Source organism: Bos mutus, chromosome 7 (assembly GCF_027580195.1).
Source record: "Bos mutus isolate GX-2022 chromosome 7, NWIPB_WYAK_1.1, whole genome shotgun sequence".
Classification (NCBI taxonomy): Eukaryota; Metazoa; Chordata; class Mammalia; order Artiodactyla; family Bovidae; genus Bos; species Bos mutus.
In genome coordinates this window covers 48,531,181-48,556,965 of record NC_091623.1, presented here as the reverse complement: position 1 = coordinate 48,556,965, position 25,785 = coordinate 48,531,181, and the positions used below count along the sequence as shown (strand labels likewise).

Below are 25,785 nucleotides of genomic sequence, written 5' to 3'. Positions count from 1 at the left end.
ACAGGAAACTTCTCCAGGCTTTGCACCAGTTCTGTGACCTAGAGAAACTCCACCACCTTCTCAGCAACAAGCAACACAATTTATTTCTATATTCCACCCCTGATCTGTGGAGGCTGTTCCATTGAGAAGCTGTGAAAGAATTCTCTCATGCAGATCTTCTAGAAGAAGAACTGCAGAGTCCTCAACCTTCCTATGGGAGGCCAGAGTCCTTCCCATACAACTGTACAGGGCACGTTCTCATCTGCAGTGAATGAGAGCTCCTGAGGCTCCACCCTAACCACACTCTCAGTGCTGTCAGCTGTTAGCAACCTGATGGGAGTGAAGCTACACCACTGTGGCTATCTGTTGCATGGTACTAATGATTCACAAACTGAAGAATATGAGTTTTACAGTTATTCTGTAGTTTAACCTTCTGTGGTTCAAGTTTTGTACAATTTTCAAAATTTGCAGTCTGTTTTTTCCAGATTCATTTAGGAGCTCTTTATATAATTAAATGTTATACTGTGTTGATGGTTCAGTTCAGTTCAGTTCAGTTGCTCAGTTGTGTCCAACTCTTTGTGACTCCATAGACTGCAGCACGCCAGGCATCCCTGTTCATCACCAACTCCCAGAGTTTACCCAAACTCATGTTCATTGAGTCAGTGATGCCATCCAACCATCTCATCCTCTGTCATCCCCTCTTCCTGCCTTCAATCTTTCCCAGCATCAGGGTCTTTTCAAATGAATCAGCTCTTCACATCAGGTGGCCAAAGTATTGGAGTTTCAGCTTCAATATCAGTCCTTCCAATGAACACTCAGGACTGATTTCCTTTAGGATGGACTGGTTGGATCTCCTTGCAGTCCATGGGACTCTTAAGAGTCTTCTCCAACACCACAGTTCAAAAGCATCAATTCTTTGGTGCTCAGCTTTCTTTATAGTCCAATTCTCACATCCATGCATGAGTACTGGAAAAACCATAGCTCTGACTAGACAGACCTTTGTTGGCAAAGTAATGTCTCTGCTTTTTAATATGCTGTCTAGGTTGGTCATAACTTTTCTTCCAAGGAGTAAGCGTCTTTTAATTTCATGGCTACAGTCAGCATCTGCAGTGATTTTGGAGCCCCTCAAAATAAAGTCAGCCACTATTTCCACTGTTTCCCCATCTATTTGCCATGAAGTGATGGGACCAGATGCCATGATCTTAGTTTTCTGAATGTTGAGCTTTAAGCCAACTTTTTGGCTCTCCTCTTTAAGAGAAGACTACACATGGACATCACCAGATGGTCAACACCAAAATCAGATTGATTATATTGTTTGCAGCCAAAGATGAATTAGCTCTATACAGTCAGCAAAAACAAGACCAGGACCTGACTGTGGCTCAGGTTATGAACTCCTTATTGCAAAATTCAGACTTAAACTAAAGAAAGTAGGGAAAACCACTAGACCATTCAGGTATGACCTAAGTCAAATCCCTTAAGATTATACAGTGGAAGTGAGAAATAGATATAAGGAACTAGATCTGATAGACAGACTGCCTGATGAACTATGGATGGAGGTTCATGACATTGTACAGGAGACAGGGATCAAGACCATCCCCAAGAAAAAGAAATGCAAAAAAGCAAAATGGCTGTCTGAGGAGTCTTCACAAATAGCTGTGAAAAGAAGAGAAGCGAAGAGCAAAGGAGAAAAGGAAAGATATACCCATTTGAATGCTGTTCCAAAGAACAGCAAGGAGAGTTAAGAAAACCTACCTCAGTGATCAGTGCAAAGAAATAAGAGGAAGACAATAGAATGGGAAAGACTAGAGAACTCTTCAAGAAAATTAGAGATACCAAAGAAACATTTCCTGCAGATAGGCTCAATAAAGGACAGAAATGGTATGGACCTAACAGAAGCAAAAGAGCTTAAGAAGAGGTGGCAAGAATACACAGAAGAACTGTACAAAAAAGATCTTCATGACCCGGATAATCATGATGGTGTGATTACTCACCTAGAGCCAGACATCCTGCAATGTGAAGTTAAGTGGGCCTTAGAAAGCATCACTATGAACAAAGCTAGTAGAGGTGATGGAATTCCAGTTGAGCTATTTCAAATCCTGAAAGATGATGCTGTAAAAGTACGGCACTCAATATGCCAGCAAATTTGGAAAACTCAGCAGTGGCCACAGGACTGGAAAAGGTCAGTTTTCATTCCAATCCCAAAGAAAGGCAATGCCAAAGAATGCTCAAACTACTGCACAATTGCACTCATCTCACACGCTACTAAAGTAATGCTCAAAATTCTCCAAGCCAGGCTTCAGCAATATGTGAACCGTGAACTTCCAGATGTTCAAGCTGGTGTTAGAAAAGGCAGAGGAACCAGAGATCAAATTGCCAACATCTGCTGGATCATCAAAAAGGCAAGAGAGTTCCAGAAAAACATCTATTTCTGCTTTATTGACTATGCCAAAGCCTTTGAATGTGTGGATCACAACAAACTGTGGAAAATTCTGAAAGAGATGTGAATACCAGACCACCTGACTTGCCTCTTGAGAAACCTATATGCAGGTCAGGAAGCAACAGTTAGAACTGGATATGGAACAACAGATTGCTTCCAAATAGGAAAAGGAGTACATCAAGGCTGTATATTGTCACCCTGCTTATTTAACTTATATGCAGAGTACATCATGAGAAACGCTGGACTGGAAGAAGCACAAGCTGGAATCAAGATTGCCGGGAGAAATATCAATAACCTCAGATATGCAGATGACACCACCCTTATGGCAGAAAGTGAAGAGGAAGAGAAAAGCTTCTTGATGAAAGTGAAAGAGGAGAGTGAAAACGTGTTGTTGTGTTTATCTGTCCTCCCATTTTTGTGCTCTTTTTCATTTTTAAAATAATGTTTCTGGTGAGATTAAGTTATTTAATTAAGGCAAATATATCAGTTTGTCCTTGGTGGTTTCTGCATATATGATCTGTTTAAAAATCTTTCATTATCCCGCGGTCATTAAATAATCTTTATTATCAGATAAAAGCTTGTTTTACCTTTCACACAGAGGTCTCTAACCTGCCTGGAGTTGGTTCTTTGTGTGGTAGGAGGTAGATTCCAATGTTATTTTATTTTTCCGTATGGTTATGGGCCTTACGATCAGTGATGATAAGATCCTCCCTTCTCTACACTTCAGTGTGAGTTCACCATCCCATTCCTTTGGGCTATTTATCTGCATTGAGACCCACTTGTCTAAATTGCTGTAACTTTTTTTTTTTTAAGTCATGATTAGGTTGGAGCAAATATCCTCATTTTGTTAAAACTCACTTGGTTCTCTTTGGCCGTTGCAATCAAGTTGTCAATATTCTAATACCCCAAAGAACTGTGATTTGGCATTTAATGGGAAGTGAATGTCTCTGAGTTCCATAGATTGGTATACATTTATTTATATCTGTTTCCTGCCTCTATGCAATGCTTAATATTAATACTTTCACAAAGTCCTCAAGACCTTTTATTGCCATTCTTTTAAATTTCATTTTCCAGTTGTTTGTCTCTGATATATAGATACAGAATTGTTTTCTGTAAATTGTTTTTGTATGCAGTGATGTTTACCAATTCTCTTACTAAGTATAGTAATCAACGTTTCTAGATTTTCTAAATTGCTAATCATATCATCTGCATGTTTCATTTTTATTTTTCTAACTTTTAATCTTTTATTTCCCTCCTTAGTGTGTTGTAAATGCAGCATCAAAGTGGTGACAACTGGCTTTCTTATCTTGTTCCCTACTGCAAAGGCAGTGCCTTCAAGGTTTCACTTTATGGACGAGGATAGCCAGTTTTTCTCTATACTGCCAATTATTAAATAAAAGAAGAATCCTTATACTTTGGTAAGAATTTTATGGCAGGAATTAATGCTCAATTTTATCAAGTATTTCTCTTGGATATATGTAGCTATATTTTACTGAGTATTTTTATTCTCCATTTATTGGGGAAATCATATCATTTTTCTTTTATTTTATTGGCATTAAGCTTTCCATCAAATTTTCTACTGATTCTTGTTTTAAACCAACCTCGCACTCCTGGAATATAGCTGTTGCTGTACTGTATTTTCCTCTTAATAAACTGCTGAATTCAGTTTACTATTATTTTGTGGAAGATATTAGCCTTAATATCATCAACAGATTAAACAGTGTTACTTCTTCATAGTTACCTTGTCAGATTTTGGTATCAATGATATGTTCTCTATGTAAGATAAATTAGAGAATGCACTCCATTTTTCAATACTACAGAAGAATCTCTGTGAACATGGGATAATTTCTTACCAGAATACTCAGTACAATTTAACAACAGAGCAAGTAGGTTTAGACATTCTGCTGTGAGAAGATTGTTTATTATGGTTCCATTTATTTAAAATTCTGGGGTCTTTACAACTTGCTTGTTTTCCATTTTGTGAGTTTTGACATAGTTTTCTAGGAACTGATCAATTTGCAATCTTCTCTATTTTCATAAATTTTGTGCACACATTACAACAAAACATGGACTAGATTTTGCTACATCTGTGTTCAGGGAGTTTACTTATCCATGTGAAAATTGCTAACCCAGAATATCTAAAGATTTATAAGCCAAAATTCTGCCATAAAATAATTCCACGCATTACTGTGTGGCCAAAATTTTCTCTTATTCTGGTTTAGTGAATTCAGCTATCTCTTGCTAACAGGAACTCTCAAGTGTTCTGGGTAAGAATCTGCCAGGAAAACCCCAGGGGAAAGATATCTTGTCTATCTCAGCCCTGTAGATCAGGTAGAGCCCGAGTAATAGACACCCAGGACCACCAATTGAGTCTGAACACTTGTTGGGAAAATGTGACTGAGCGTTATTACACGGATGGTATAAAAGAACTGCCTTTCTCCCTCCAGAATACACTCACTCACCCATGCTTTCTTGGCTCAACACTGACAATGAACACAAGGCCGGGAACTTCTACAGGCATTCTACCAGCCCTCTGTGCTGCAGAGCTCCCTCTGCCCATCTCAGTAGCAAGCAACATTCTCCCACTGACCTCCTGTATCTAGGAAAACAGAGGGAAGACCTCCCAGAAACCTCAAGTTTGAGCATTCAAACTTTGCTCCTGAGAGAATGTGAAAGAAGACTGTCAGGGATACATCAAACTGAAACAGCTGACCCACTGAGAACTCGCATAAAGTGCCTGATGAGGATGTGTGCTGGCTCTCCAGAAGAACGCATGGCGGGAGGAAAATCACACATCCCCAGGCCTACCTCAGCCCCCAGGCATCAGGGAGAGCCAGGGTCCTGACATCAGGAAAAAGAGGAAGGCTCTGGGCAGGTGCTAAGACAGTGTGACTGGGCCCCACTGCCTGGCAACAGGGGACAGAAACAACCCCTCTTCTTTCTATATGCACTCTCCCCATCCATCCTCTTCCAGCTCAAAATGGGCCTCCAGATGGGATGCAGAAGGCAGGGAGGCTTAAGAGATGAAGGTTCAAGGCACTCATATCTGAAAGCCAGTCCCCTTATCACATGCAAACAGGCTAGCTCAGCGTCCTCCTCCAGGACTGACCTGTGACGTCCAGGCGGAAGGAGACCTTCTGGCCCCCGGCCTCGCAGCTGTACTCCCCGGCGTCCGCCTTGCCTGCCTGCTGCACCACCAGCCGCCGCCCGCGGCCCGTGGCCTCCACACGCACTTTCGAGCTGGAACTCAGCTTCTTGCCGTCCTTGTACCACGTCACCTCTGTCTGGGCCTGGGCCACCTCGCAGCTCAGTGTGGCACTCGCCCCCGCCACGGCCTGCACTTCACTGTGTGCCGGCTGCTCCTTGGCGAACACCACCGAGGGCTCTGCGGACAGAGGGATACACATGGTCAGAGACACCATCTCAGTCAGGAGGGCAGCTACGGGCAAAGAAGACCTGGATGGGGAGCTGGGAGGGTCCAGATGCAGGTAGTGAAGCTGGAGACTTTTCCAGGCTCTGCACCAGTCCTGTGCCCTACAGAGGTCCTTCAGACATTCTCAGGAACAAGTGACACAGTCTATGCATTTTCCCACAGGTCCACCTGTTTGAGCTGGTCCCACACGGGAAGGGTCATTGTACCTTTGGAGAAGACCTTTGGAGGTCACTGGAGAAGACATCTCCCTGTTTATGACATCTTCAGGATAACAAAGCAAGTGTCCCCCAACCTTCCTACATGATGCCCCAGTCTTCTCCAGGCTTCCCAGGCTTATGCAGGGAACTTTTCACCTGAAGTCCATGGAGATGGCTGAGGCTCGGTGCCCTTGCTTACTCTCACTATTGTCAACTGGTAGCAATCTGGGAGGAGTATTTCCACCTCCCTGTGGCTTTCTTTGTCATCATCTGAGGAATGAAGAAGTAGCTTCCCCCTTAGAACTGGGTTCCCCATTACTGTTTTCTTTTTTCTAGTGAAACCATTCCAATCTTTTCTCCACCTACTAATAGTAGGCTCTCTGTTCTCACGATTCACCCCTGGCCACTCTTTATCCATTTAAATACCAGAGAATGACACATAGATAGGTTTTAAGGATGTTCCCAACTATGTGACTTGCATTTTCACTCTCTGATTGAGTCCTCTGTTAAATCAAACTTTTTCCTTCCAATAGTGTCAAATGTCCATTTCAAAGCCCCTTGAGTTTGGAGCATTTGTGTTTGTACTTAAGAAATGTTTCCTTACTTAAGTCTTTAAAGAAATCATGTTATCATCCAAGGGAATTTTGGGTTTTACCATTTACACTGAGGTTCTAACCCATCCTGAGTTGACTTTTGTGTGTGGTGTGAACTGCTGGTACAATTTAAGTTTTCAGAATGGTCAAACAGTCCAAGTACCATTTATGAAGACAGCACTTTCCTCAACTTCTCCAATAGACACCACAGTATCAAGTGGAAGGTGAGGGTGGGTAAATGGGTGGTGCAAAAATCCATTTATGCAAGGAACTATTTCTGAGCTCACTTCTGTCCCTCTGATGTGGTAACTATCCCTGCACTGGGATCCTCTTATCTTCAAAATTGTAGCTTTGTGACATCAGGTCCCAGTGAATGCTCCCACCATGCTTTCCTTCAAGAAAACAGTGTATTGATGGCACCTGGCCTTTGGAATCTGCCTGTTATTCTTCCATCAGACCACCCAAACAGAAATTTGGTTTCAATTCTGATTGCTAATCTTTGATTTTTTTTCTCTCTGATTCCTTTCTCTCTATTCCAAATTCTTACTGTCTCTCAAGAATCTTGAATAATTTTCCCACACACAGCCACCTAGCAATTTTTATCAGACCTGGAATTAGAAACATACTATAATTGTGCTACTCTAACTCTAAACGACAAAATGATTTCTGTTCGTTTCCAAGGCAAACCATTCAATATCACAGTAATCCAAGTCTATGCCCCAACCAGTAACGCTGAAGCAGCTGAAGTTGAATGGCTCTATGAAGACCTATAAGACCTTTTATAACTAACACCCCCAAAAGACGTCCTTTTCATTAAAGGGGACTGGAATGCAAAAATAGGAAGTCAAGAAACACCTGGAGTAACAAGCAAATTTGGACTTGGAGTAAGGAATGAAGCAGGGCAAAGGCTAATAGAGTTAGGCCAAGAGAACGCACTGGTCATAGCAAACACCCTCTTCCAGCAACACAGGAGAAGACTCTACACATGGACATCACCAGATGGTCAACATCAAAATCAGAATGATTATACTCTTTGCAGCCAAAGATGGAGAAGCTCTATATAGTCAGTAAAAACAAGACCAGGAGCTGACTGTGGCTCAGATCATAAACTCCTTATTGCAAAATTCAGACTTAAATTGAAGAAAGTAGGGAAAACCACTATACCATTCAGGTATGACCTAAATCAAATCCCTTATGATTATACAATGGAAGTGAGAAATAGATTTAAGGAACTAGATCTGATAGATAGAGTGCCTGATGAACTATGGATGGAGGTTCATGACATTGTACAGGAGACAGGGATCAAGACCATCCCCATGGAAAAGAAATGCAAAAAAGCAAAATAGCTGTCTGGGGAGGACTTACAAATAGCTGTGAAAAGAAGAGAAGCGAAAAGCAAAGGAGAAAAGGAAAGATATAAACATCTGAATGCAGAGTTCCAAAGAATAGCAAGAAGAGATAAGAAAGTCTTCTTCAGTGATCAATGCAAAGAAAGAGAGGAAAACAACAGAATGGGAAAGACTAGAGATCTCTTCAAGAAAATTAGAGATACCAAGGGAACATTTCATGCAAAGATGGGCTCAATAAAGGACAGAAGTGGTAGGGACCTAACAGAAGCAGAAGAGTTTAAGAAGAGGTGGCAAGAATACACAGAAGAACTGTACAAAAAAGATCTTCATGACCAAGATAATCACGATGGTGTGATCATTCACCTAGAACCAGACATCCTGAAATGTGAAGTCAAGTGGGCCTTAGGAAGCATCACTATGAACAAAGCTAGTGGAGGTGATGGAATTCCAGTTGAGCTATTTCAAATCCTGAAAGATGACGCTGTGAAAGTGCTGCACTCAATATGCCAGCAAATTTGGGAAACTCAGCAGTGGCCACAGGACTGGAAAAGGTCAGTTTTCATTCCAATCCCAAAGAAAGGCAATGCCAAAGAATGCTCAAACTACCACACAATTGCACTCATCTCACATGCTAGTAAAGTGATGCTCAAAATTCTCCAAGCCAGGCTTCAGCAGTATGTGAACCGTGAACTTCCAGATGTCCAAGCTGGATTTAGAAAAGAGAGAGGAACCAGAGATCAAATTCTCAACATCCACTAGATCATCAAAAAACCAAGAGAGTTCCAGAAAAACATCTACTGCTTTATTGACTATGCCAAAGCCTTTTGACTGTGTGGATCACAACAAACTGTGGAACATTCTTAAAAAGATGGGAATACCAGACCACCTGACCTGCCTCTTGAGAAATCTGTATGCAGGTCAGGAAGCAATAGTTAGAATTGGAACTGGAACAACAGACTGGTTCCAAATAGGAAAAGGAGTACGTCAAGCCTGTATATTGTCACCCTGCTTATTTAACTTCTATGCAGAGTATATCATGAGAAACGCTGGGCTGGAAGAAGAACAAGCTAGAATCAAGATTGCCGGGAGAAATACCAATAACCTCAGATATGCAGATAACACCACCCTATGGCAGAAAGTGAAGAGGAACTAAAAAGCCTCTTGATGAAAGTGAAAGATGAGAGTGAAAAACTTGGCTTAAAGCTCAACATTCAGAAAACGAAGATTATGGCATCTGGTCCCATCACTTCATGGCAAATAGATGGGGAAACAGTGGAAACAATGTCAGACTTTTTTGGGGGGAGCTCCAAAATCACTGTAGATGGTGATTGCAGCCATGAAATTAAAAGACACTTACTCCTTGGAAGGAAAGTTATGACCAACGTAGATAGCATATTCAAAAGCAGAGACATTACTTTGCCAACAAAGGTCTGTCTTATCAAGGCTATGGTTTTTCCAGTAGTCATGTATGGATGTGAGAGTTGGACTGTGAAGAAAGCTGAGCACCGAAGAATTGATGCTTTTGAACTGTGGTGTTGGAGAAGACTCTCGAGAGTCCCTTGGACTGCAAGGAAATCCAACCAGTCCATTCTGAAGGAGATCAGTCCTGGGTGTTCTTTGAAAGGAATGATGCTAAAGCTGAAACTCCAGTACTTTGGCCACCTCATGCAAAGAGTTGACTCATTGGAAAAGACTCTGATGTTGGGAGGGACTGGGGGCAAGAGGAGAAGGGGACGACAGAGGATGAGATGGTTGGATGGCATCACCGACTCGATGGACATGAGTTTGAGTGAACTCCAGGAGTTGATGATGGACAGGGAGGCCTGGCGTGCTGCCATGGGTCACAAAGAGTTGGACATGACTGAGTGACTGAACTGAACTGAACTCTAACATAAAATTTCATTTTCCAAGTATTCTTTGCCAAGACATAGGCAAAGAAATGCTTTCTGTATAATTTTTTTTACACACTAATCCTACTCAAGAATCTACACATTCTAATAATTTATCTTTGAGATTGTCTGAGTTGATCATCCTATCATTAGTAAATTCTACCTCGAGGTTTGTTTTTTGTTTTTCTAAAATTGTTTGCCAGTGATTTTATTCTCCTCTCTACCTGACTCAGTGCTCAGGGTGGCCTAAGTGTGCTGTCCCTCAGGTCAAGATTTCCAGGTTCACCTTAGGTGGGATGTTGCTGTTGTTGACGCTATTGCAGACATTTTATAATATTTTTTAAAAAGAACACTTTTATACTGTTTGCCAAGAACTTTATGGCAGGAACTGATGTTATCAAACTTTTTGTCTTAATGTATGATATTCAAATTTACTCAACCATTTGATACTGTACTCTTGGAAATGATGACATCTTTTTGCAGTTTGTCTTTTTTAATATTCCAAAAAGTAATAAAAGTACATTTATCTGCACTGTTTACAACAGCCAGGACATGGAAGCAACCTAGGTGTCCACTGGCAGACGGATGGAAGCTGTAAGGAAGCTGTGATCCATACACACAATGGAATATTACTCAGCTATAACAAGGAATGCATTTCAGTCAATTCTAATGAGGTGGACGAAACTGGAGCCCATTATACAGAGTGAAGTCAATCAGAAAGAGAAATACCATTACAGTATATTAAGGCATATATATGGAATTTATAAAGATGGTAACGATGACCCTATATGCAAGGCAGCAAAAGAGACACAGATGTAAAGGACAGACTTTCGGACTCTGTGGGAGAAGGTGAGCGTGGGGTGATTTGAGAGAACAGCACTGAAACACGTGTATTACTATATATAAAATAGATGACCAGTGCAAGTTTGACGCCTGAAGCAGGGCACCCAAAGCTGATGCTCTGGGACAACCCAGAGGGATGGGGTGGGGAGGGGGGAGGGGGCTCAGGATGGGGGACACATGTGCACCCGTGGCTGATTCATGTCGATGCATGGCAAAACCACCTCAACACTGTAAAGTAAGTATCCTCCAATTAAAATTAACTAATTAAAATATAAAACTACCACAAAAAACCAGTGCCAATAAACAGGAATTTGTCATAATTGTTCATCTGGGGCTCGTGCGCCATACTGATAAACCAAGGGTTTTAGCAATCGAGTTGCTGGCCTAGTTAATATAGACTAAAATTGTTAATATAAATAAAACAAAAGCACTGAAGGTAAAACAGTATTCTAAAAATGAGCTTGAGATAAACTCCAACTGATCTTCTAATTAGACTTAATAAGTAAGTTTCTAGCTTACTTTGAACTTATTAGAAAAAGAGTATTGCAGAGTAGTTCTGCTTCTCCTTGTCCTCTTCATGAAAAACATTTTCCTTTTGACAAAGACTGATTCTAACAGAAGAAAAATAAAATTAAGTCTATCCCCAGCCACGTCTAGCTTTCTCTTTCAAGTATTTTCAATTCCTTCTTTCAAGTGTATTGGGCGCTTCAGTGCTTTGTCTTGTTCCCAACGTGGTCTTCCTGTCCATGATGGACCTCCTCCCATGCTGCTGGCTAGCAGGGAGGAGTTGAGCCCCTGTTCTCACTCACGTTATGTTGTTCCCTCTACTTTGACTCAGCAGGTAGGGGTGGGAGAGGATTGGGAGACCTGCTTCCTGCCTGTCTACCAAGCTTGGGTACATACGTTTACCAACACACATTTGAGTCCTGAGCCCCTCAAACTGTAGGTTCATTATCTCTCCTTGAATACTTCTGTTCCTAGAGCTCTCTTTGTCCAGGACTCTTGACCACTGTAATAGCCATTCACACCTCCTTTATTAATTGTTAATTAATCATGTCTTGTATTAACACATTCGACAAATAGATATTAAGGCTCTGTTTCGTACAAGGTACTATTAGATGCTGGGAATACAAAGGAAGGGAATGGGAGATGTTCAGCTGGACATTTAAGAGGGACAGACAGCTCTTCAAGGGTTAATTCAATTAATATTCAATTATAATTTGTGACAAGTCTCCTGGGAAAGAGGCATATTACAAGGGGCCCACCTTAGCCTGAGGGTCAAAAAGTTTTTCATGAGGAGATGAGATGCGAGCTATGTTATGAAGCACCAGTTGAAGAGAAAAGAGGGTGGTGGGGGAGACCACTGCTGGCAGAGAACACAGTCTGTGCAAGGGAAGAGGAGAGCTGGTTTCTGGGGGGCAACTGAAAAAAAGCCACAGTGACTGAAGTTGGAGAAAAAGAGGGCAAGTGGGAGAAGATAAGGGTGGTGAGATTAGCAAGAGTGGAATGTGGCAGACACTGGCAGTCCTAACTACTGTAAGGATAACTGAAAAGATTGTCATCTGTTAGAGTGGGACCAGCCAGAGAAATGGGGTGTTTGACATTATCCATGTTGTACTTTCAGATGTTCATCCTGTCTGATGTACGGGGTGTTTGGAAGGATGCTGGGTACAAAGCAGAATAAGGAATCCAGATAGTATGTTGTTATGCCTCCCAGGGAAGATGGTGGGGCCCTGGTATAGGACACTTCAGGTAGACAGCAAAATAAACAGATGTTTAAAGCTAAGGTAGAACTGCCAGAAGTTAGCACTTAGTTGGATGTGGGAAGAAGTTAAAACTCCTAGGTTCCTGATCTACTAAGGACAGGGTGTGGAATGAGAATGAAGGAGGGCCTTAAGCCAGCAAATGATGCCAAGAAAAAATATTCAGGTAGGTAGAAAGAAATCCAGCAGGACATGGGGTTGTAAAAGCCGATGAAAGGCGTATAGCCAGAGCTTGAACATGTTCAACAAGCCATCACTACCCAATAATCTGACAGCAGGTTATAGAGCAGAAGAAAGGTGGTGGGTAAATCTGGGCATGCACAATGCAGCCCGCATTAGGATCCTTCTTGCACAAGACAAGATGCTTTGTTTATAGTCAGCAACTCACCTCCAAAAACCGTCTTGAATCATACGTTGCAAGAAACAACAACGGTTTTCAGAGCAGAGGTCTTAAGCGATATTTAGGAAGAAAAAAATTTCCCAAAACACATAATGTCTTCAGAAGTGCAGTTCTAGGCACAACAAACACAAATTTCAAGATGTCATAAGGGGTAGTTTGGCCTGTTAGAGGCTCCCGAATCACTTCATTCCACACTGGGGCCTTTCACTTATTCAGTCCAACCAGAAGGTTCACTGAGGTTGGTCTGGTTCTCATTAGGGTTGTTGTAAGTGTTCAGTTAGTTAGTTTTGGGCAAATGGGGGGATTACACTTCTTCACTCTCTTGCTTATATATGTGCAATCACTTACTGTTAAGCTTTCTACCTATTAACATGCTAACTTTAAAAACAATGTGCAATTCTGGACTATGACTTTCATCACTAATCTCTAACAATAGATACACTGGTGAACTCATTTTGCTAACATTTAATTTATGATTTTGGCCTTGATACTCAGAGAAGATTGGTCTGGAATTTCATCCTCCCTAAATTTCTAGTGCGATTCTGGTACTGATGTTATGTTCTGTATGTGAAGAGAGTTATGCAATGTATCTCATTCTTCTCTCTCTAGGACTATTTCCAGGAGCTTGCAATATCTGTTTCTGGGTATTTTGCATAATGTACCAGAGAACTACAAGCCCTGAGAAGACTTTTCATTATTGCTCCTACTGATGACAATTATACAATCTTTAACTTCTATATTCTTTTTTCCATTTTCATGTAGTTTAGAAGCAAAAGGCAAGGGAGAAAAGGAAAGGATATACCCATTGGAATGCAGAGTTCCAGAAAATAGCAAAGAGAGGTAAGAAAGCATTCCTAAGTGAACAGTGCAAAGAAAAAGAGGAAACAATAGAATGGGGAAGACTAGAGATCTCTTCAAGAAAATTAGAGAAATCAAGGGAACATTTCATGCAAAAATGGGCACAATAAAGGACAGAAATGGAATGGACCTAACAGAAGCAGAAGATATTAAGAAGTGGCAGGAATACACAGAACTGTACAAAAAAAGGTCTTAATGACCTGGACAACCCAATAGTGTGATCACTCACCTAGAGCCAGATATCTTGGAGTGTGAAGTCAAGTGGGCCTTAAGAAGCATTACTACTAATAAAGCTAGTAGAGGTGATGGAATTCCAGCTGAGCTATTTCAAATCCCAAAAGATGATGCTGTGAAAGTGCTGCACTCAATATGCTAGCAAATTTGGAAAACTCAGCCAAGGCCACAGGACTGGGAAAGGTCAGTTTTCATTCCAATCCCAAAGAAGGGCAATGCCAAAGAAAGTTCAAACTGCCACACATTTGCACTCATTTCAAATGCTAGCAAGGTAATGCTCAAAATCCTTCAAGCTAGGCTCCAACAGTACATGAACTGAGAACTTCCAGATGTACAAGCTGGATTTATAAAAGGCAGAGGAACCAGAGATCAAACTGCCAACATCCGTTGGATCATAGGAAATCCAAGGGAATTCCAAAAACGTTCTACTGCTTCACTGACTATGCTAAAGTCTTTGACTGTGTGGATTGCAACAAACTGTGGAAAACTCTTAAAAAGATGGGAACACCAGACCACCTTGCCCGCCTTTTGCGAAACCTGTAGGCAGGTCAAGAAGCAACAGTTAGAATAAGACAAAGAAGAGTGTACTGGTCCAAATTGGAAAAGGAGTACATCAAGGCTGTATACTGTCACCCTGCTTATTTAACTTCTATGCAGAGTACATCATGTGAAATGCCGGGCTGGAGGAATCTCCAGCTGGAATCAAGATCACAGGGAGAAATATCAATACCCTCAGATATGCAGATGACTACACCCTAAAGGCAGAAAGTGAAGAGCAACTCAAGAGCTTCTTGATGAAGGTGAAAGAGGAGAGTGAAAAAGCTGGGTTAAAACTCAACATTTAAAAAATTAAGATCATGGCATCCGGTCCCATTAGTTCATGGCAAATAGATGGGGAAACAATGGAAACAGTGACAGACTTTACTTTCTTGGGCTCCAAAATCACTGCAGACAGTGACTGCAGCCATGAAATTTTTTAAAAGATGTTTGCTCCTTGGAAGAAAAGCTATGACAAACGTAGACAGCATATCAGCATATTTAAAAGCAGACATCACTTTGCCAACAAAGTTCAATCTAGTCACAGCTATGGTTTTTCCAGCAGTCATGTATGGATGTGAGAGTTGTACCATAAAGAAGGCTGAGCACCAAACAATTGATGCTTTTGAACTGTGGTGCTGGAGAAGACTCTTAAGAGTCCCTTGGTAGCAAGGAGATTAAACCAGTCAATCCTAAAAGAACTCAACTCTGAATATTCATTGGACGGACTGATGCTGAAACTGAAGCTCCAATACTTTGGCAACCGACGTGAAGTACTGACTCACTGGAAAACACCCTGATGCTGGGAAAGATTGAGGGCAGGAGGAGAAGGGGTCAACAGACGATGAGATGGGTGGATGACTCAATGGCCATCAATTGGAGCAAACTCCAGGAGATAGTACAAGACAGGGAAGCCTGGGGTACTGCAGTCCATGGGGTCTCAAGGAGTCAGACATGACTGAACAACAACTATTTAGCCACATTTCCCAACTTTCCTATGATATTTCTTAGAATACACTCTAACATTCTCAAAGACAAAAAACATTCCAGAAAGATGCATGCTGAGATCTGGGATATCTGTACACATCCACAAATCATCCCATGTTATTAGTACAGTCAAAACCTGTTAGGTGTCAGCACCTAGAAGCCAAGGTAGGATGGCAGCCCAACTCCATTCAGCATGAAGACTTCCTGCCAGAAGAAGAATAATCTGGTTTCTTAGAATGTCCTGTGTTCCAGGCACAAGGCAGAGACTCTTTCACCATCAGGAAAACGCAATGAAATAAAGATTGCTTTGCCAGTCAGAGGCTAGTAGGACAGCAACTCCTCATTAGCAGAGCCTAGTGATGTGGCAGAAGTGACTTTTTCCTTTCAATTCCTAAATTCACCAGCAGCACACCAAGGGGAATACAACCTGTACATCCAACCTGTTTGAAGACAAAGGCAAAAATCATACTTTGCAATCTAAGATCACCCTAAATGGTACACGTGATGCTCTACCAATCATCCTTAAGGACCTGAAACATAACATGGGCCTATTCTGGCTACCTACAGACAACCAGAGCAGGAACAGGAAGGAAGGGCATCCCAGAAGCCTCAAATTTCACCATCCAAACTTCATTCCGAAGAGAATTCCAAGTAGGACTGTGTGGTCAATATGTCTCCTAAACTGGGATCCATCAAATTCAAACACTTCTGGCCAACCGAGACCAGCAAGAGGTACTGGGTGAAGGCCTATGGTAGCTCTCAGGAAAGAGATGATGGGAGGAAGGTCAGTTATTCCCAGGCCTACCTTGGCCCCCAAGCATCAGGAGAGGCGGGGTCTCCACACCAGGAACAACAGGCAGATTGTGAGCAGGTGCTGAGACAGTGTGACTGAGCCTCACTGCCTGAAAACACATGGACCAAAAAGCCCCTCTTCTCTCCATGGACACCCTCCCCACGCATGCTCCCCCAGCCAAAATGGGTACCAAGGTGGGACACGGAAGACTGGAAGGCATGAAGAGACGAAGGTCACCGGCAAGGGCACGCATAGTCTGGCAAGGCTGGAAGCGGGTCTCCTCATCACCTGCACGCAGGCTAGCTCAGCGTCCTCCTCCAGGACTGACCTGTGACATCCAGGCGGAAGGAGACCTTCTGGCCCCCGGCCTCGCAGCTGTACTCCCCGGCGTCCGCCTTGCCCGCCTGCTGCACCACCAGCCGCCGCCCGCGGCCCGTGGCCTCCACACGCACTTTTGAGCTCGAACTCAGCTTCTTGCCGTCCTTGTACCACGTCACCTCCGTCTGGGCCTGGGCCACCTCGCAGCTCAGCGTGGCACTCGCCCCCGCCACGGCCTGCACTTCACTGCGTGCCGGCTGCTCCTTGGCGAACACCACCGAGGGCTCTGGGGACAGAGGGATACACAGGGTCAGAGACCCCATCTCAGTCAGGAGGGCAGCCCTGCACAAAGACGACCTGGACAGGGGCTTGGGGCAGTAGAGCTGGAGACTTCTCAAGACTCTGCACCAGCCCTGTGCTCTGCGGCGGTCCCCTGCCTTTCTCAGCAAGTGACACAATTTATGCATTCTCCCTCAGGTCCCTGCAAGCAGGTCCATGGCGCAGGACAAATGGAACAGACTTGCCCCCTGCTCATGACAACTGCCAGATCTCGAGGCAAATGTCCCCATCCTTCCTCAGTGGTGTCCTAGTCTTCTCCATACTGTTTAACAGCAGGGAAGTTTTCATCTGTGGTCTGTGGAGATGGCTGAGGCTTGGTGCCCTCATCCACTCTTAGCATCGCCAGCTGATGGCAATCTGGGGGAGTGCTCGCACCTCCCTGCGGCTTTCTTCATCACTGTCTGAGGAACGAAGAATCCGAGCGCCTTTCCCCTTAGGACTGGGCTCGCCGTTACTGTTTTCTTCTTCCTGGTGACACTAGTCAAATCTTTTGCCCACTTATCAACAGTAGGCTCAGACTTTTCTTGCAACTCTGGCCACTCTCCAAACATTTAGAGAATGATAAACAGGGAGGTTTGAAGGATATTCCCAACTGTGTGACTGCATTTTCACTCTCAGGTCCAGGCCTCTGATAAACCAAACTCTCTCCTTCCAATAGTCTCACAAGGCCCATCTCTGCCCTGTGAGTTTAGAGCATTTGCGTTCTATTTAAGAAATATTTCCTTACCTTGAGTTTTTAAAGAAACCACTTTCTCATCTGAGGTCTTTTATACCCTGAGGTTTCTAACCCAACATGAGTTGACTTTTGTGTGTGGTGTGAATTGCTAGGACATTCTAAGTTTTCCACGTGGTTCACTGGTTCAGCAACTATTTTTGACTAGAACATCCTTCCTCGACTTCTCAAACAGACAACACAATAACAAACAGAAGATAAAGAGGATCTGTGGGGATGGTGGGTGCAGGAACCCTTTTATGCAAGAACTGTTTCTGAGCTCACTATTCTGTTCCTCTGACGTGATAACTATCCTGCACTGGGACCCCACTATCTTGAAAAAGCTGTAGCCTTACAATAATTCCTGACTTCAGGTCCCAGTAAACGCTCCCACTGTGTTTCCTTCAAGAAAACATATTGCCTGTACCTTGCCTTTGATCTGCCTGTTATTCCTCCATCTACCACCCAAAAAAGAAATTGGGTTTCGTTTTGATTGTTAATAAACATCTTTGATTTTTCCCTCAAATTTCTATCCACATACTGCAAACTCTAACTATATTTCAAGAATCTTGAATAATGTCCCCCACACAGCCTCCGAGTAACTTTTATCAGTTCTGGAATTAGAAACATGATACAATTTTGCCAGTCTAACTCTTCACACAAATTTCATTTTGCAAGCATTCCTTGCCAGGACTTAGACATAGAAATAATTTCTGCATATCAATTTTTTTTACACACTAATCTTACTCAAGAATCGGATGCAATCTAACCATTTATCTCCGGGATTGTCTGAGTTGATCATTCCATCATCAGCAAATTCCACCTTTAGTTTTCCAGTGATTTTATTCTCCTCTTTACTGAACTCAGAGGTTAGAGTTGGCCTGAGTGCTGTTCCTCATGTCAAAGATCTCCTTGTACTCCTTAAGTGGGATGCTGTTGTTGGGGTTGTTCTTGTTTTTGCAGGAGTGTGATAACATTAAAAAGAACTCTTTAATATAGTTGGCTAAGAATTTTATGGCACAAACTGATGCTCAATCTTATCAAACATTTTGGGCCAATGTATGACCTTCAAGTTCAGTCAACTATTTGATTCTGTACTCATGGAGACGATCACATCTTTCTGCATTCAATCCCATGTCAAGCTTTCTACCTATCAACGATGCCAACGTTGACACAACGTGCAATCCTGAACTATGACTTCCACCACTCATCTCTACCCGTGGATACACTGCTGAATTCTATTAACCTTTAATATGTGATTTTGACCTTGACACTTGCAGTAGATTTTCTGGAATTTCATTCTCCCTGCCTTTCTAGTGCGATTTTGGTATTGATGGTATATTCTGGACATGAAGGAGTTATGGAGGATATCTCATTCTTCTCTCTCTAGGACCATCTCCATAAGCATGCAATAACAATTTTTCAAATATTTTCCATACCTCACTACAAAACTACAGGGCCGAGAAGATTTTTCATTATTGGTCCTACTGATTCACAAGTCACACACTAAATTTACTCTGTCTTCATGTGTCTGATTATCTCATAATCTCCTAGGATTTAGCCATATATCATAATTTTTCAAAGGTTTTACCATAAAATACTTTCTAATGTGCTCCCAAAAAAACACATGTAAGAGATGCACGGTGGGATCTGGGGTATATATACACCCACATATCCTGCTACACTGGCATGGTCTCAAACCCTCACATGCTGGCACCTAGGAGTCAAGGTGGCATGGTAGCCACCCCTATTCAGCATGAAGACTCTCTTCCCAGAAAAAGCATAACCTGATTCCTTAGACTGCCTGACATTTCAGCCACGAGAAAGAGACACTCGATGACCATGAGGAAAATGCAAGGAAATAAAGGCTGCTTTGCCAGTCAGAGGCTGCTAGGACAGTAACTGCTTATTAGCAACACCTACTGATGTGGCAGAAGAGATTTTTTCCTTTCCATTTCTAAATTCATCAACCAATGCCAAGGGGAATACTGACCTGCAACATACAAACTTGTTCGAAGACAAACGCAAAATCATATTTGATCTAAGAAGATCACCCTAAATAGCACAGGTGACTATCAATCATCCTTTCTTCCCTCCCTTTGTAAGGCGTGTGTGCATGCTAAGCCGCTTCACTGGTGTCTAACTCTCTGTGACCCTTTGGACTGTAGCGCATCAGGCTCCTCTGTCCATGGGATTCTCCAGGCAAGAATACTGGAGTGAGCTGCCATGTCCTCCTCTGGGGGATCTTCCCAACCCAGGGATCAAACCCGTGTCTCCTGCAACTCCTACAGTGCAGGCAGATTCTTCACTGCTGAGCCACCAGGGAAGCCCCACTTTGTAAGGATCTGACAACAAAACATGGTTTTTTTTTTCTTGCAATGTACAGGCTATAAAGCTTCTATATCCTGAGAAAGGAAGAAGTGGCATCCAAGAAACCTCAAATTCAATCATCCGAAGCTCACTCCTGCAAGAATTCCAAGTAGGATTGTGTGACCAGTATTTCCCCTAACCTGGAATCCATCAAATTGAAACACCCAAGAACTTGCATGAGGTACCAGATGAGGGCATGTGCTAGCTCTCAGGAAAGACAGATGATGGGAGGAAAGTCACATATTCCAAGGTCTACCTCAGCCCCCAAGCATCAGGGAGAGTCAGGGTCCCAACACCAAGAACACAAGGAAAGTTCTGGGCAGGTAGTAAGACAGTGTGACTGAGTCTCACTGCCTCCAATGAGGCGGACAAAAATGGGCCTTCTTCACTGAAGGTGCATCCTCCCCATCCACCCTTCCTTAGGGCCAAGATGATATGAAGATGAGATATGGAGATGCGAAGAAATAAAGGCTACAGGTGAGTACACACATCTGTTGAGACCAAAAGCCAATCCCTTCATCCTCTGCACACAGCCTAGCTCAGCGTCCTCCTCCAGGACTGACCTGTGACGTCCAGGCGGAAGGAGACCTTCTGGCCCCCGGCCTCGCAGCTGTACTCCCCGGCGTCCGCCTTGCCCGCCTGCTGCACCACCAGCTGCCGCCCGCGGCCCGTGGCCTCCACACGCACTTTCGAGCTGGAACTCAGCTTCTTCCCGTCCTTGTACCACGTCACCTCCGTCTGGGCCTGGGCCACCTCGCAGCTCAGCGTGGCACTCGCCCCCGCCACGGCCTGCACTTCACTGCGTGCCGGCTGCTCCTTGGCAAACACCACCGAGGGCTCTGGGGATAGAGGGGGATACATGGGGTCAGAGACACCATCTCAGTCAGGAAGGCAGCCCCAGACAAAGAAGACCTGGATGGGGAGGTGGGAGGGGGCTGGGCAGGAGGATGGTGGAGCTGGAGACTTCTCAGGCTCTGCACCAGCCCTGTGCTCTGCAGAGGTCCCCTGCCTTTCTCAGCAACAAGTCACACAGTTTGTGCATTCTCGTCTGAGTCCACGTGAGCTGGGCCAGGTGGCAGGGTGGCCACTGGGAAAGACTTCTCCCGTGCTCACGGCATCTGCAGGGTCACGAGGCAATGTCCCCGACACTTGCTAGACGGTGCCCTAGTCTTCTCCATGTGGTTATGCAGGAACTTTTCACCTGCAGTCCATGGAGATGGCTGAGGCTCAGTGCCCTTGTGACTGCTAACTGCTGTCGGCTGGCGGCCATCTGGGAGGAGTGCTCCCACCCCTTTCCATGGCTTTCTTTGTCATTGAGCAATAAAGAAGCTGAGTACCTTTCCTCTTAGCACTGGGTTCACCATTCCTATTTTCTTCTTCATGGTGACACAACTCAAATCTTTTGCCCATCTACAAATAGTAGGCTCTTTTTTCAGTTCAACTTTGGCCACTCTTTATACATTTATATACTAGGGAATGACACATACTTAGGATTTAAGGATATTTCCAACTGCATGACTGGCATTTTCACTCTCAGATCCAGTTCTTTGATATATCAAAGATTTTCCTTCCAATAGTTTCACAATGTCCATTTCAGCCCTTTCAGGCATAGATCATTTGTGTTCCATTTAAGAAATTTCTCCTTATGTTGTCTTTAAAGAAACCACATTATCGTCTGAGGGTTTTTTGGGGTTGTGCCTTTTACCCTGAGTTTTCTAACCCACGCTGGGCTGACTTTTGTGTGTGGTGTGAACTGCTAGCACAATTTAATTTTTCCGTATGGTTCAGTGGTCCAACTCCATTTATTAGACAACATCCTTCCTTGAGTTCTCAATAGACAACACAGTAACAGTGGAAAGGTGTAGGGGGACAGGGGATGGGTGGTGCGGGAAGCCATTTATGCAAGCAACTGCTTCTGAGCTCACCATTCGGCTCCCCTGATGTGGAAACTATCACTGCACCGGGATCCCCTTGTCTCAAAAACTACAGCTTTAGGATCATTCCTGGTACATGAGTACCGGTCAGGCTGGTCCCCCACGGAACAGGGATCACGCGCCCACACGTGTGGCCTTGCAGCCGTGTGCAGAGCTGGTGTGCCTGCGTGTGTGTCTGCTTCTGCAGCCAAGAGTGTCCTGAGCAGGAGCCTGCTTTTGTAGATAGCTCTGTGGTTTCAGAGGGCTTCCCAGGTGGCATTAGTGGTAAAAAGTCCACCTGCCAACGCAGGAGACATAAGAAATGTGGGTTTGATCCCTGGGTCAGGAAGATCCCCTGGAGGAGGAAAGGGCAACCCACTCCAGTATTCTTGCCTGGAGAATCCCATGGACAGAGAAGCCTGCCTGGTAAGCTATAGTCCACAAGGTTGCAAAGAGTCTGACACTACTGAAGTGACTTAGCCTAACACAGGTCCCAGTAAATGTCCCCACCATGCTTTTCTTCAAGAAAACAGTGTATTGGCTGTACCTTGCCTTTGAAATCGGACTACTATTCTTCTATCAGACCACCCCAAAAAGAAAATTCCATTTTGATTGTTAATAAACATCTTTGACTTTTTTTCTCAGATTGCTCTATCTAATGCAACCTCCCACTGTCTCTCAAGAATCTTGAATATAATTTGCCCATGCACAGCCTCTTGGTGACTTTGATCACACCTGGAATTAGAAACATGATAATTGTGCTAGTCCAACTCTTAACACAAATTTCATTCTTCAAGCATTCCTAACCAGGACTTAGATGTAGGAATTATTGTTGATTTACTTGTTGATTTTTTTTCCTCAAAAATCATTCACAGTCTAATAATTTATCTTCAGATTTTCTGAGTTGATAATCACATCATCAGCAAATTTCACCTCTAGTTTTTCAAAACCATCTGCTGGTGATTTTATTCTCCTCTTTGCTTGACTCATGGGTTGCAGTGGCCTCCATGTATTCAGTCAGTTCAGTCACTCAGTCATGTCTGACCCTTTGCGACCCCATGAACTGCAGCACGCCAGGCCTCCCTGTCCATCACCAACTCCTGGAGTCCACCCAAACCATGTCCATCAAGTCGGTGATGCCATCTAACATCTCATCCTGTCATCCCCTTCTCCTCCTGCCCTCAACCTTTCCCAGCATCAGAGTCTTTTCAAATGAGTCAGCTCTTCGCATCAGGTGGCCAAAGTATTGAGTTTCAGCTTTAGCATCAGTCCTTCCAATGAACACCCAGGACTGATCTCCTTTAGGATGGACCGGTTGAATCTCCTTGCAGTCCAAGGAACTCTCAAGAGTCTTCTCCAACACCACAGTTCAAAAGCATCAATTCTTCAGCAGTCAGCTTTCTTCACAGTCCAACTCTCACATCCATACATGACCACTGGAAAAACCATAGCCTTGACTAGACAGACCTTTGTTGACAAAGTAATGTCTCTGCTTTTCAATATGCTGTCTAGATTGGTCATAACTTTCCTTCCAAGGAGCAAGCGTCTTTTAATTTTATGGCTGCAGTCACCATCTGCAGTGATTTTGGAGCCCAGAAAAATAAAGTCAGCCACTGTTTCCACTGTTTCCCCATCTATTTCCCATGAAGTGATGGGACCAGACGCCATGATTTTAGTTTTCTGAATGTTGAGCTTTAAGCCAACTTTTTCACTCTCCTCTTTCACTTTCATCAAGAGGCTCTTTAGTTCCTCTTCATTTTCTGCCATAAGGGTGGTGTCATCTGCATATCTGAGGTTATTGATATTTCTCCCGGCAATCTTGATTCCAGCTTGTGCTTCCTCCAGCCCAGCGTTTCTCATGATGTACTCTGCATAGAAGTTAAATAAGTAGGGTGACAATATACAGCCTTGACGTACTCCTTTTCCTATTTGGAACCAGTCTGTTATCCCTCACTTAAAGATTTGCAGGTACACCTTAAGCGGGATGATGTTATCACTGTTGTTCTTTTCGCAGGAATTTTGCTATGTTAAAAGAAAAAATATCTTAGATAGTTTCCCAAGTATTTTACGGCAGGGACAGATGCTTGATGTTATCAAATATTTTGTCTTGATGTATGATGTTTGAATTTAATTAACCATTTGATTCTGTACTCATGGAGATAATCACATTTGGGATCTTCATAGAACAAGGATCATTGTGCAACCCTAGAATATGACTTTTACCATGGATCCCTACTCCTGGTACATTGATTAATTCATTTTGGTAACAATTATTATGATTTTTTATTTTGGCCTTGATATTCGCAGTAGAGTGGCCTGAAGTTTGATTCTCCCTGCCATTTCTAGGTCATTTTGGTATCGATGCTATGTTTTGTATATGAAGAAAGTTACAGAGTCTATCTCCTTTTTCTCTCTCTAGGATCACCTCCACAAGCACAGAGTAACAGTTTTCCAGGACATTTTGCACAGTGTACCAGAGAACTGGTTTCCCTGGTGGTTGGGCAATAAAGAATCTGCCTTCAATGCAGGAGATGCAAGTTTGATCCCTGGGCCAGGAAGATCCCCTAGAGAAGGAAATGGCAACCCACTGTAGTATTCTTACCTGGGAAATCCCATGGACAGAGAAGCGGGGCAGACTACAGTCCACAGGGTCACCAAAGAGTTAGACGTGACTTGCCAATAAACAAAAACAACCAGAGAACTACAGGGCCGAGAAGACTTTCATCATTGGTCCTACTGATTGGCAAGTCTTACAGCACGTTGACTTCTCTCTTCTTGTGTTCATAGAGCTTACAATGATTTAGCCACATTTCACAAGGTTTTAAAAGTTTTACTTTCAAGTACTCTCTAATGTGCTCCAAAAAACACATTCTATAAAGATGAACTGTGGGATCTGAGGTGTCTCTTCACACCCACAAATCATTCTAGATCGGCACAGTCGCCAATCACGTGTCAGCACCCAGGAGTCAATGTGACACGGCAGCCCATCCCTCTTTGGCACGAGACTCTCTTCCTGGAAGAAGAATAAGCTGATTTCTAAGACTGCCCTGTCTTAGAAAGACAGAGACACTCACTGACCATCAGGAAACTACAAGGAAATAAGCAGCGCTTTGCAGTCAGAGGTCGCTAGGACAGCAACTCCTCCTTAGGAAAGACTACTGACGTGGCAGAAGTGAGCGTGCTCCTTTCTGTTCCTAACTCCCTCAGCAGAGCACAAAAAGGAGCACTGACGGGAAAATCCAACCTGTTTGAAGACAGAGGCAAAAGCATCTTTTATCTAAGATCAGCCTAAATAGCACAGGTGACTCTCTACCAACCAGCCTTTTTTCTTCTCTTTGAATATGTGACAACAAACATGGGCATATTTCCTGCCACCTCTAGGCAACTGGAGCTTCTATATCCAGGAAAAGGAAGAAAAGGCCTCCCAGAAACCTCACATTTCATCATCCAAAGTTCACCACTAAGAGAATTTCAAGTAGGATTGTGTGGCCAATATTTCTCATGATCAGGGATCCACCAAATTGAAACACCTCTTGACAACTGAGAACTGGCATGAGGGGCAATACGAGGGAATGTGCTGGGTGTTGAGGAGAGACTTATGATGGGAGGAGAGTCACGTATCTCCAGGTCTACCTCAGCCCCCAACCCCAAAGAGACCCAGGGTCTCAACACCGGGAATAACCAGCAGGTTCTGGGCAGGTGCTAAGCCAGTGTGATTGAGCCTCACTGCCAGGAAAAGATGTGGGCAGAAACGGCCCCTCTTCGCTGCAAGCACACCTTCCCCAATCACCCTCCCGCAGGGACTAAGATGGGACATGCAAGACAGGGAGGCTTGAAGAGA

The 25,785-nt window shown here is 43.5% G+C and overlaps 1 protein-coding gene across 1 annotated transcript in view; it reads right to left on the bottom strand.

Annotated features, from left to right (window-relative positions):
• OBSCN (obscurin, cytoskeletal calmodulin and titin-interacting RhoGEF) overlaps positions 1-25,785 on the bottom strand; it is a 236,110-nt gene that overhangs the window by 125,331 nt on the left and 84,994 nt on the right. Inside the window, 2 exon segments of the mRNA XM_070373477.1 lie at positions 5,526-5,801; positions 16,621-16,896. Coding sequence (XP_070229578.1) covers positions 5,526-5,801; positions 16,621-16,896 — 552 coding nt within the window.